This window comes from Rattus norvegicus, chromosome X, assembly GCF_036323735.1.
Source record: "Rattus norvegicus strain BN/NHsdMcwi chromosome X, GRCr8, whole genome shotgun sequence".
Lineage (NCBI taxonomy): Eukaryota > Metazoa > Chordata > Mammalia > Rodentia > Muridae > Rattus > Rattus norvegicus.
This window is the reverse complement of record NC_086039.1, coordinates 139,461,136-139,475,076: the sequence shown is the minus strand read 5'-3', so window position 1 is coordinate 139,475,076 and position 13,941 is coordinate 139,461,136. Positions and strand designations below refer to the sequence as shown.

The 13,941-nt window shown below is 44.6% G+C and overlaps 1 protein-coding gene across 3 annotated transcripts in view; it reads right to left on the bottom strand.

Annotated features, from left to right (window-relative positions):
* The window catches only part of Slc9a6 (solute carrier family 9 member A6), a 56,067-nt gene extending 49,035 nt beyond the window's left edge, over positions 1-7,032 (bottom strand). For 2 of the 3 annotated variants that reach the window (XM_039100496.2, XM_217630.11), the window contains exon 1: positions 6,632-6,980. In XM_039100496.2, coding sequence (XP_038956424.1) covers positions 6,632-6,959 — 328 coding nt within the window. In that variant the 5' untranslated portion in view covers positions 6,960-6,980. Of the gene's footprint in view, positions 1-6,631; positions 6,981-7,000 lie in introns of those variants that run through there. The other variant, NM_001419592.1, reaches the window with a different exon arrangement.
* Between the last annotated feature and the right edge of the window lie 6,909 nt (positions 7,033-13,941).

Here is a 13,941-nt window from a genome sequence, read left to right as displayed (position 1 = left end):
AGAGTAAGATACTTTGGAGAATCAAGCCCTAAATGGGGTGTCTCTATCAAACCCGTCTTGTAAAGGGGATCTGTGCAGCAGAGGAAGCAGAAAGATTGTAAGAGCAGGAGATGGCAGATGACCCCAAGAAAATGGCATCTTGTATACACAATTAACTGATACACATACTAACTCAAAAAGACTATCACAGCTACCCAAGACCTGCACAGGTCCAAAGCAGACAAAGTCCCAGCACTGAGAAGGAGAGACGGGCCCAAAGTGCCACGCAACCATGAAGCTATTCCTGCTGGGAAAGGGAAAATCTGTTTTCTCCAGTGGATTGTCACTTAGTATATTAACCATACCCTGGGCCAGGCCCCAGGCTTAGGAGTAGCTAACAAAACAAAACAGACTATGTTTCATTAGGTGGTGGTTATTTCATTATTTTTATCTTCCTGCTCATTTGTATTAACTATTGCTTTGTTTTTGTTCTAAGTGAGAGAACATGAAGTTGGGTGGGTAGGGAGGTGAGGAGGATATGGGAGGTGTTGGGGAAAGGGAAATATCATCAAAATACATTATGTGAAAAGAACTAAGTGGAGAAAAAGCAATGGGGATGTAAAAGCCTTAGCTGGTAGGGAAAGGGGAGAGGGAAAAGATGACAGGTCCCTGTAGTTAACTCCTAACCAGCACGTGTGTTTGTTAAGGTAAGCAAGCACTAACGATGAATTGCTCAACAGCACAATATCAATTCGAAAAATATTTTGGTCAATGTTCCAACCTAAAATGAAGATTCACTTTAAAACCTCTGTACCCACTAGATTGGTAGGTACATCTTGGTGCAAAGCCCCCAGCAACACACACACACACACACACACACACACACACACACACACACACACACACACACACACCAGTTGTACAAACACAAGCAGAAAGATCTTGAGTCCAGATAACCTCCATCATAAGATGAATGGAAGAAAGCAGGAAAAGGTTCGGAGCAACAGAAGGGGGAAAGAGAAATGGACAGGGAGTGGTGAGGAAGAACATCCTGACAGGATCTCAGCAGTCCTGGATAGACACAGCCTGGCAATAAAGGCTGCATGCACATAATCCCTCTATACCGACAACTTTCTTCTCTCCTACCCCAAAAGACTTCCCAATGGAGAGGCTAAGGAAAAACGGCTCCCTTTGCATTTACATGTGAAAAGCCTCACTTCAGCTACTATGAATATTAAACGGAAGCATAAATTCTTCCCAATGCAAGGAGCAGTGTGCACTGGTTCCTCTGCACGCCCGAACCTACGCTGAAACAGCAGGTGCCCTGATCCAGGCGCAGGACTTGAGCAGATTTGAAACACACACCTTGGGGAAAAAAACACAGCAGCACGCAGAACAATGACTTATGCTGGAAATAAGACAGATCCTTTTATTACAGCATCTGGAAAATTGAAATTTCTCTGAAAAAAATGTTGACAGATCAACAAAATTCAAGTCTGTAAAAGGTCAAATCCTAATCATGGAATTAAAACAATTCTTAGTAAAGAGGAAGGTCACAAAAGAATGCTTTGTCCGGTAGATAAAGCAGAAACTTCTAGCATCCTACACATATGGAGGCACAGAATATATTGATATTATGAAATTTAAATTAATAACAGGCAACAAGAGGTACTTTTCACAAACAGAAGCCTACTCTACCTACCAGGCATTCATGATCTGCTTGTGCTGAAAACACTCTCGCTGATAAGGAGCTTAGCACCAGCCGGACCCCACTACTGTCTGCTTCTCTAGATAATGATGGAACATGCCTTCTCGAGAATTCCAGACCAGTCTTCCTGCCTACTGCACCTGAAAACTCTGGTGCTCAACAATATGGAAGTACTATCACTGAAGAATTAAGTATAGACTTAACGGATAAAAAATTTCTACTCCTTAAGAAGTGTTTGTGGGGGCTGGGGATTTAGCTCAGTGGTAGAGCGCTTGCCTAGGAAGCGCAAGGCCCTGGGTTCGGTCCCCAGCTCCGGGGGGGGGGGGGGGGGAGAAGTGTTTGTGGCCAGCAAGATATTTGCCACAGGCGCCTAATAGTGTGAGCTCAATCTCTGGAAAACTGAGTCTACAAAGTTACCCTCTTGCGTCCAATGTACACTGTGGAATGTGCACTCCTGCACTAACAACTCATAATGCAAACATACACATTCATACAATAATAATGAAGTTAAATAAAGAGGTGTTTGTTCTATAGTCCCAGCACTCTAGAGACAGAGGAAGAATTACAGCAAGTTTGAGGCTACTCAGGGCTGTTCAGTGAGATCCTGTCTGAAACCAAAAACTGAAGGGGCTATCAAGATCTAGCTCAGTGGCGGGATACTTATCCAGCATGAGTGAGTTCCTAGGTTCAAGGCCCAGGGCTCCCTAGCAAAAGTGTGCATACATTCAGAAAAATATTCATAACTTGTTTCAAAAAATGCTGTTCAAGAAGGCTGGAGCCATGGCTCAGCAACTTAAAAGCACTTGCTTCTTAAGCAAAGGACCTAGGTTTGAGTCCCAGTACCCAGATGGCAGCCATCTTTAACTCTAGCTGCAGGGGTTTCGATGCTGTCTTGAGCCTCTGAGGGCAGTACATGTATGAAGTGTTCAGAAATGCATTGAGACAAAACATTTATATGTATCAAAATGAAATCTCTTAAAAGAACACTTAATTCTATGGCAATGGCTAATTGAATTTCAAGATAGCAAAGAAAGTCAGAGCTTTTACTGACAGCGTTGGGGTTTACTGGCTAAGAAAATGGGCCTTTTAAGCCAGATAGACGTTTTGAATCCTAACTAAACATAGGATCGGAAGCAGCTCACTATTTATCCTCTCTGAGCCCTCATTTCAACATCTGTAAAATGAGAAAGACAGTAAAGAGGACCCATACCACGGAGTTGCCATGAGGTTTAAATGTTCCTTAAAGGGGAATTACACAAAGTCTAACATATTGTAATCCTCAGCAAACACTATCTATTAAGTCACTAGAGTGTAAGTACTTTGAGGGCAAGGAATGTGGCCCGTACATGCATTTCTCATCATATGCCACATAGCACAGACATTTCATAATAAATGTTTACTGACAAAATTAACAGTTTATCCTAGGATGTAACTAAGCAATGTTCTCTAAGGCAAAACAAATATTTTTCTGTCATTTGCTTCCTATGTCTAAGTACACTGCAGTGAGTGATCACTTCTCAGACTTAATTAACGATGGCAACAATTTCCACTCACAGTGACTCACTTTTGAGCTTCTCAAGAAAACTTCCCCAATAAGCAAAATGCGTGGGCGCCTTGACACTGTTTGCAGGGCTTCAGATGGCTCAATTGGCAATGTTCTTACCATAGAGAATCTGAATTTGGGACCCCCAAACCCATGTACAAACAGGGTTACATCAGAGTGCTCCTGCACTCCTAGTGCTGAAGAGGTGGACACAGGAAGATCCATAGGTTTGCTGGCTAGCTATTCTAGCCAAACCTATAAACTGCAGGGTCACTGGAAAAACCATGTCTCAAAAAATAAGGTGAGCCATGATTGAGGAAGGTATCCAGTGTTGAGCCCTGGTCTCCATTGTATACCCACCTGTCAGAGTCAGTGCTTTTAACTAGAGCAACTATTAATGTATGTTACAATCTAGAAACTGACCACACAGGTGACTTAAGTTCACTTTTTGTTTGTTCATTTTGACATAGGGTCTCACTCTGCAGACCAGGACAGCCTCCAATCCTCTTGCCTTAATTTCCCGAGTTTAGTGGTCATAGGTGTACAGCACCACACACATCCCAGCTGTGGTTTAAGGTTTTCACACTTACTTCTTACAAGGATCAATGAACTAGGCACGGTGAGCATAGCCTGCCATCCTGGCACTTGGGAGGCAGAGGCAGGATGACCATGGGCTGAAGTCTAGCCTGGGCTACACAGAAAGACCAGATAACTTTTTAATAAACAAATAGCATTTTTCTTCAGTTTTCTGAACATTTGATATATGTCATCACAATCCCATCTAGTCTACAGCTGGATTTGGGAGTTAGGAACACGAATATTCTATAACCCGTCGTCATTTCTGCTGAGAAAGTGGGACAAGCTGTGGAATGCCAAGTCAATCCCAGGATTGCCTCCCAGACAACCACTCTTGCATGTCGTGTTTTTCAAGTGATATGCTTGTTCCCTCATAGAATATTACCGCTAAGGCACTATTCATTCTCGTTTTAGAAGTGTTAGCAAAGGCCATCAGCAATCCTGTGTTTTCCTACTTGAGACACCAGATAGCAAAGAACAAACATTTTCAGGGTTGTCCAAAGTCCTATTTGATTAAAAAAAATACTGTTTGTGTCTTGTAAGACTAAGTAAGGAAAAAGACTTTTCTGACCCTGGGAGCTATAACAGCAACAAGAACAGCTATCATTTACTGAGCATGTATTTACTCGGGACTCAAGGACTAGGCTGAAAGCAGTTCTCATAATTCATTCCCAATACACAGATAAGAGTAGAGATGAGCAGGGCCTTGCTAAGATCATGAAGAGTTACTGGCACAGTATAACAGAAATCTGGGGCTGACTCTCAAGGGCTGTGCAGCTTCAGGCCTTAGTCTGTTTTCTCCTGGCCCAAATGTTGAGAATGGTTTTTACATTTCTTTTTAAAGGCATAAAGATAGAAAATTTAAATGTATGTGTACTGTGTGTGGACACATGTTTTGCTTACATGTATGTTGGTGTACCATGTGTGTGTGCTGCCCATAGTGCCTGGAACTGGAGTTATAGATGGCTCTGAGCCACAGTGTTGGGGCCAGTGCCTTTACCCACTGATCCTTCTCTTTAAGTCCTGGTTTCTTACATTTTAAAAAGTTTGCAGAAGAAAAAAAACAGAATAAAATGTAATATACATGACCCTTACAATCAACAGTCTTAACTATCGAGCCCTTTAAAAATGCCAATCCTGGTCTAAAGCCTTGTACCGCTACCATATCTCTCAATAGGAAAGAGATTATCTATGATCAGTTCTTTATTTTAACAATATAAGGCTCATTTGCATTTAACCAAAGTTCAAATGTTGTTATATCCTTTCTATGGTTTGTCTTTACTTCGTAAAGTTCCTACATGTCTATAGTTCCTGTACATAATATAATAAACTAACCAGCTTACGCTTGCTGAAGATAGTAGACAAGTCAATACAGTGTCGCATGGAGAAATTGGACAAGATATAGCTTGTATGTGACCAATTAGACTTAAGGGGCACTACAAATTGAGTGTCATCTTTAACATTCTAGTCCCCATGCTTAGAGTTTCTTACCTTAATGGAAAGGGAGCCTCAGTCCATGCATTTTCCTCAGGCCTACAACTACCTTTTATTGCCACCCTTGATGTGCATGCACATTCTAGAAGTCTGGATTTACTGGAAGTGGGTGGGAGCTGCATGGGAAAATGCCTTTTAGCTCCAAGCCTTCGTATACCTGTCTTCAAGTCTCAGAAACAGACCTTAACAAGCTTAATAATTCAGGGCTGTAGCAAATGAAGATAATCTTCACACATGCACTGTACAAATGGATTGTCTGTCTACCCTCATCTCTTAGGCCATGCCCTCCTAGGCAGATAGGAGACTGTCAGCAAGATCTTTTCCCCTCACAAGACTGGAGAAATGGCGCAAAGACTTCTAAGCCCATGGTTTGGGTTTTGTCTCCTCTCCTCTGCCCCGCCCCCATGTATCATCTGTCCCTCCCCCAACACACAGATAATCTCAAAAGAAAGCACAGTAAGACTGAAGAACCAAAATCATTTACACAGCAATCTGATCAATAACCCCATGCCAACAGCAAGTCACCCCTATCCATATCCGTGAAGGTTCTTAATTACTACTTGGTTGACCAGTTCTCATCAGATGGTAAGTAAGATGCTGCTGGAAGAACCCTAACTCTTCCTAGTCCTCACTTTCCTACACCTGAATCGGAAGGGTCAACCCTAAGGCTCCCTGTCAGGTATTATTGGTATAGTATAATAAATTAGAACGGCATTTAAAATGCCCTAAACATTCTGTAGCCTACTTCAGGATTTTAGTTTGTGTGGGTTCCACTGGAGTAAGATTATCATCTGCGCCTAGAAAGGCGGCATAGCAAAAGCTGGGCAAGAAGTAAAAGGTCGACTCTGCTTCCAAATGAATGCCAGATGCTGGCAGCACAGCTACTACTGCAGCTTCACCGAACCTTAACCAAACTGACACCCCAGAGACGGAGATTGCAAAGATGTCTTCCCCGCCCCCAGCCCCATCCCGTCCACCGCACCCGACTCCCGTTCCCATCCTCTACACCCACCCGTCCTGGTCCCCAGCTTGGAAGGCAGGGAAGGGGCAACAGGGAGCAGAGGAAAAGGGGGTGGGGTCGGAGGCGAAAAGAGCAAGGAGAGCCAGAGAAAATGGGGAGGCGAGGCTGAGAACGAGGTAGGAAAAATGGGGGGCGTAGCAGAAATAGAGGGGGGTGAGGCAGAAACGGAGGACGATTTAAGGCGAGGCAGAAATTGAAATGAGAAGGGGGGCAGAATGTAGGCCGAGGAGGACCAGGACAGGAGGCGAAGCAACCAGCAGGCAGAGAAAAGGACAGTGCCAGCTAGGGGACAGGGGTCCGAGACACTTGCCATAAATCATAGCAAGGCCGGTTTCGTGCAGGAAGCGGGCCCGGCGGTGCTTGAAAAGCCAGATCGTCAGAATGGTGAGGGTGAGCAGCAGGATGAAGATGAGCAGGTTGGCGCTGTCCTGCCGATGGCTCTCCTCCGCCTGCTTCTCGGACACGATCTCCTCGTCCATGGCTCTGGTCGTTCCCCCAGAGCTGTCCAGAGCCCCGGCCCAGCCAAAGAAGCTCACTGCGAAGAGCAACCAGAGGGGCCGCATAAGCAGACGCGCCCGGGGCCCGCAGACGCCACGGCGAACGGGCGCCAGCCGCCAGCCGCGCCGAGCCACAGCCATGTCTTCCCCCCCACCCCCCTGTCCCCCGCCCCTCTCCTCACCCGCAGCCGCCCGTGGTCGGACCACTCCCCGTGGGCTCACGGGAAAGGGGCGGGGCTGCAGCCGAGCCGGCGGTGCAGGCACCGCCCAGCAGGGCCTCCACTCTTAAAGTGCCCGCCGCCTCTACTCCCGCCCGCGCGTCCCCATTCTTCGGCTTGTCTGCCCACCTACAGGCACGCCTAGAGCTCAAGCTCAGTCCCAAAGTGAAAACTTAATGAATCTAACCCACTGTTTTCCGCTGAAGAAACATGGGGCCAGTGTAATCAGACGCAGGTTGCGCTCTCTGCTTGGGTTCTATTCTGACAGCTGGGAGGGGGCAGAAATCGATCTTCAAAACCCATCTGGATATCATCCCCCAGTGTCTCTTAACAGCATATGAAGTTGTCCCCAAGGGAGTGGCCTCAATCTCCAGCTCTGTAATTTAAATCGGGATCCCCTTATTCTGCCCTTATTGGGGAAGTAACACTGTAAGAGTTCATAAAGGAACTCACACAAAGGCATGGATCATGTATGTATCTGTATAATTGGGTTTTCTCTGAATGTCAATGCTTAATATATGTCATTCACCACCAGGAATGAATACATAGGTTCATCAGCCTTGCAAAGAATAGGCAACCAAGTTTGTGCTCAAATTTACCTTTCCTCAGAAACCTTGGGGAAGAAATCTTTGCTGGTGCAGGGTGCTTCCCTCCCCTGTTTTCTTTTTATTGTTACTTTAAGGCAAATGGCACCAGTTCTGTCACATTTGACTCCCTACCTGTCATTTCTCTTTCCCTCAAAGAGTAATCTCTGCATATCCCTCTAGACCTCACAAGGCAAGATTTTTCACAGCTCACCTCCATAGCTGAGCTATGTTTGGGAACTTTTTCAAAAACTCCCATACTTGCAGGCTCGCTCCTTTAGTGACCTGGGCTTCTTTTTATCTAGACTTTCACTTCTACATGAATAAGCTACAAGTCTCAAGCCCTGCCTGCCACTGTGCCTTAAGGCCTCTACTGTTGGGTATTGAGAATATCCTCCAAATTAGCTGATTCTATCCCCTCCGAATAGACATCCTTCCTCAAAGCGTTCATGATGGCAGTAGGACGAGTATCTATCCCAGCCCTGCCACTTTGGATATAACTTACATTGTGAAACCTTTTCATCTCAGGACCGCATCACCCAAGAACAACTACAAACAACCCTGGTGTGGATGCCTCTGTGTTAACAAAACTGCTTAAGCACTGGGAGGATAGCGAACTTCAGGGAAATCAAACAACTCTAGAAAGGTTGTTCTGTGTGACTGGCCAGGAATTTTTCCCATCAATAATGGCCCATTTCTTCCTGTTAGTAGCTGGAACTGTGTATCTTCCCAAGAAGATCATGGCCACCTGCCTCCTTTCCTGTGCTTCCTGTCTAACTGTACTTCCCTGTTCACATAGGGCTGGGCACCTTACCTTATACAGGCAAGTAACCCAGACAAGGAACATGCCTGGAGTTCCCAGTGTGGTCTCTTCAAACCCAGCTGGAACACACACACACACACACACACACACACACACACACACACCCCGCAGAACACCTGAAAGTGGTTCCTCCTTCAGGCATAGCTGCTTGTTCCAAGGCTGGTTTGCCTCTGCACAAAATCACCTTCTGAGGAGGGTCTGGAGCTTAAGAACACAGTTACAGGTATGTTTCCTCAACCACAATGAACAAATCTTTTCCAGCCACAGACTCCCACCAGAGTTTCCATGACTCCAGCAACTTAATACTTTGCACCAAGAGCCTCTTGATAGTAGGGCTCCAGGAGGAATGTACACAGCCATAACTCCACCAGACCGTCAAACCCATGGCCCTAGGCTCCCCTTGGAATAGCCTCTCTCAAACACACACTGTTCCCACTTCTCATTCCCAGATGCCTTTCTCTTCATTGCTGCCAGTCTGGGTCAGTGTGGTGCTTTCTGCAGTGCATTCCCAACTAGCCCCTCAGCTGCTGCTCTCAGGGCCCCTGATCCCCTCTATTTACTTGCTCTGAAGCAGTTTCAAGTGTGTGTGTGTGTGTGTGTGTGTGTGTGTGTGTGTGTGTGTGTGTACACAGCATGAATCATGTAGCCTGAAGGAGCTGACACTTTGCTTCTTTCTTATTGTTCAACCCCTTTACTCCCACACCCTTCATGGGAAGCACTGTCACCTTCTCTTTTCCTTATTTTCAACACCTAACCACTTCCTGGTCACTCCTACACATTGAGAGTGCTTGAGAGTCTGCTTCATAGGCTTTCTCTCTTCCTCTCAGCCCTGTCACCACCATTAAGAGACTTCAATAATCAGAAAAACAACTCTGAATTCTAGCCTCGATTCTGTTTTCACTGGGAAGGAAACTCAAAACATTCTGGGAAAATCCTGCCTCCAATTTATTCAAGATCACATTCATGTCTTCCCACCCACCCCCACCTCGGTTTCACGTCAAAGGTATTTCCTCCTCTTTTGAGAAACACAGTCCACAATCTAGCTCATGCCATGTCTCACTTTCTGCCTCTTCCAGAAGCAACTCCAATCATCATCCATGCTACCCCACCACGTTCCGTGACCCCCTTCCTGTCCCTGCTACTCTGTCAACATGTTCAGGAGGCATCTTCTGATAAACAGCTCTTCCTTCAAGCTTCCCCATTGCCATTGCACTGCTTTGCCTCTTGCCTGAGAGATAAGCCTTTCAAGTGCATTTCTATCTTTTCTTCGATCACATCCCCTAGTGTGGGTATTATCAAAAATCAGACTCTGGCCAAAGGGCCAAAAGAAACCTATCATCTGTTTCTTAAAACAACTGAAAGCTAAAGACAGTTTTGACATTTTAAAATAACAATAATAATAACCCAAAAGGGTCCTTGGTGATGTGAAAGTCTCCTCACATGAAATCAAACTTTCAGTGTCCATCCAAGGTAGAGTGTTGAGAAAAGTGGTGCCATTTGTTTGCTCACCATTTATGGCTGTTTTTCTGTAACAAGGGCAGAGTTGGAAAGGCCTTGGGGCCTGCAAAGCCTAAGTAAGGTATTTATGTGACCCTTTCTGGGAAGAGTGTGACCTCTGCCTTAGTCCCTGTCATTCATTCTCCAGCCTCCTATGAGACAGCAGTTTTTGAAGTCCCACTTTGCTTTTCTATGTCCACCCTTGCTCCAGATCCTCCAGTGCCCCCCATTCATTTCTGATCCCTCACTAAGGAGCACAATGCTGGGAGCACCGAGGCGCCAGGCTGCTGCTGCTTCATTCTTATAGTCTGTCCTCCCCTGAGCTATTTACCTCAGATATTCTGAAACACAAAACACTACACCTTGTAGTTCTACAATGGTTCAAATGGATCTCCTGTATGTTTCTCTGTGTGCCTCTCCTGCTTGGATAGGACTACCACCCCATCCTTCCGAAATTAACTTCTCCATGGCTGACAAAACTCAAACTGAAAGTCACTGAACTCCCAGGATGTCCTCAGACTCAGTTGGAGACTCCTGTTCCTAAGGACTCTGACCCCTGTGGGCAAATCTCTATCCTAGCTGTCCACATACATTATTATATTCATTTTCTAAGATCATGAGCACCTCCAAGGCAGAAATTAGATATTACTTTGTCCTTTACCAACAGCACCTAATACAAAACTTAACCAAAGTAAATACTCTGGGGCAGACAAGATGTCTCAGTGGGTAAAGATATATGCTGATAAGCCTGACTCACATGGTGGAAGAACAAAACTGACTCCTGCAAGTTGTGTGGCCTACACACACACACACACACACACACACACACACACACACACACACGTGCACGCACGCACTCACTCAGGCACTCACTGCACTCACGAATACAAAATAAAAAGTAAAAAAGTATTCAATAACACATACCATATCAATGCACTAATAAATGTCCCTTGAATTTCACTGAGTACAAAAGAAATCTCCATGTTCTCAAGTGGCATTGAATTTCCATGAGAACATAGACTCAATTCAAGGATAAACTGAAAGAGGACTTTGCAATGCCAGGTACATAGTAAGTACTCAGTAAATACTTGATAACTGAAAAACACAGATAAGTTTAGCCTAGTGCTCAGCACAATCTTTGGTTCACTGGAAGTGCCTGATAAACAGTTAACAAACTCCTGTACTGGGAGAAAGGCAGGAAAGTTTGCTTTAGCTCACATTACAGAAGATCTACAATGCAAATGAAATGTTTAACTCCTTTATTTTCCCATTCACAAGTCCCCCCCCCCCCAATTTAGGTTTGGCAGCAGAAAGGGGAATAAATGTCATGCAGAGTGATGAGTATTGGGGGCATCAATTAGGAGTTTAGAAAAAACAGTTTCTCATGGCTGACACACACCTGTGATCCCAGCATGTAGAAAGCTGAGGTAGGTAGTAGTGACAAGATTTTGAGACCAGCCTGGGTTACACAGTGAGATTCTGTGCCTTCTCGATATTAGTTACTTTTTTGTCACCGTGATAAAACGGCATTTAAGGAAGAGTTTGCTTTGGCTCATAGTTCCAGAGGGATAACAGCCCGCCATGGTGGAGAGGCATAACATCGAGTGGCAGGCGTGGCAGCAGGAGCAGGGGGCCAGGAAATCAGGTCTTCAAAGGCAAGCAAGAAGGTGAGGGGGCATATTGGGAGTATGGTGAGACTATATAATCTCAAGACCTGACCCAATGACATACTTTTCCCACCAAGGCTGAACCACTTAAACCACTCCAAACAGTACCACCAATTTGGAACCAAGTATTCAAATATCCAAGTTAACGGGGGAACATTTCTCATTCAGAGAACCACACTTTCTCACCAAAAAATAAAAAATAAATAAATAAATAAATAAAGGATAACTAAAAGAAAGAAAATGAAACAGAAGTAGTATTAAAATGTAATAGGGTCCTAATTTATTGGGTATGTTAGGAATGAATGTGGCAAACTGATACAAATTCCAGTGTGTATGTAGCTCAGTGGGAAAGCACTTGATCAACATAAGCAAGGCCCTGGGTTCAGTCCTGCCAATGCCAGAAAGAAAGAAAAAAGACACTGCAAAAGGACTTCCAGGTTCAAACCCACATAACTGGAAAACATAGACCTATTAGCAGTAATAGTAGGAAGTCAAAAGGCTGAACTTGCCTATGGACAGGGTAGAAGACAGAAACTTGTGGGAATCCAGGCATGGTGACACATGACTATAATTCGAGCATTCAGAAGGCTGGGGCAGAAAAACTGTCATGAATCTGAAGGTAGCCAGGGTTGTATAACAAGTGCCAGACCAGCCAGGGATGAAAGACAATAAGACCCTGTCCAAAAACAACAAAGGAGACTGATGGGAAATGCACACACAGACACTGTAGGAGAGAGTTAGAAATATAGCATGACAGTTCAGAGGTGACAGCAGAGCCAGCAATACAGTTGGGAGCAGTAAGTTCAGTACTGAAGCTGTGGGACTTCCTGACTTTTCCCAAGAAGGGAACACATCATGAGCTCAGTCCAGGAGTCTGTGTGGTTGACTCAGCAGCAACTCACCCCCAACCCTCAAGAGCAGGTAGGGAGCTGTCCAGGGCACAGACAACATCCACGTACTGTTTTGCCCAAGAAGCAGAGTTCAATTCCAGAATCCACACCAGGCAGATAGCAGGTGTTACAGTTACAGGCACAATTGACTGTAACTCCCTCTCTAAGGGGTAACGCTGCACATCTGACCTCTGTAGGCACCTGTATTCGTGTGCACAATACCCATCCACATCCACAGATGCTCTCATAACACACACACAATTTTAAAAATAAGTATTTTTAAATAATAAAACAATAATCAGCATTTACCAAGTGCTTACAGTGTGAGAGATTACTCAAACACCTCAAAGGCATCATGTCACTCAATTGTAACAGCTATGATTTTCCTCAAGTTACAGGTGAGGAAATGAGCACACAGAAGACATGGGTAGCTCCTTCTGTCTATCAGGTGAACAAATGGAAAATCCAGGGTCCAAGCCTTATGCCAATCCACAGTACATGCTCTGGGAAACTGCTGTAGTAGAAGTAATTCAGCAAAGAATTCTCAAAGGCATGAATCATGTAAATACAATCATATTAAGGCCTGATTCTCCAAAAGCCAAGGTACTACCTAGATTTTTTGAGATACATGTTTTGGAATGTCTCCTTTGAATTTCTTCCAAGTACACACTATGGCCGTGAGAAGAAAATGAATTGATTCACTGTCAAGTTTGAAAATATTAGTTTCCTATGAAGAGCTTCAAACCAGAGACCTAGACTCCAGTTCTGGGAGCTAGGGAGTCACCTGGGGCCTCCAGAAGCTGTTCATAAAGAGGCCTAGGCTCTGATAAGGGCTATACATCTGCCCAGCTAAAGGGGAAAATGTGTCCAAGGGATTCTGCTTTGTCCTGATTTGTTGTTGTTTAAAAAAACGTGTGAATGCTTCTCTGGCAGATTACAGGGAACCTGGACAAAGCACTTTTTGCATAATGAATGTGTTACGTAAAGCCTATATGGATCCTGGGAAGATCTGCCTGTCTGAATGATTCAATTTCTTTTATTGATCTGCTTCCTTACCTGAGAAAGACCTATGCAATTCCCTGTTTGCTGCTAAGTCCATGAAGGGAGGAGGGAGGGAGGGAGGAACAACAGATACAGAGAGAGGGCAGGCAACCAGGATAGTGTGCCTAGTAATCAATAGAGTTCTAGAATTTGTTACCCAGAGATATAGAGATATATTCCCTAATATAAATACCTTAAAGAAAGTTTTTTGATTATTTAATTCAGTGTGTGTGTACATGTGTGTACATGTGTTTGCACATGCACACATGCTCAACTATCAGGATGTCATTCTCTCCCTGACCACCTTGTGGGCTCTGTGGGTTGAACTGAGGTCATTATGTTTGGCAGTAGACATTCTTACCTGCTAATCCATCTCATAAGCCCTTTTAGTACATACTATATA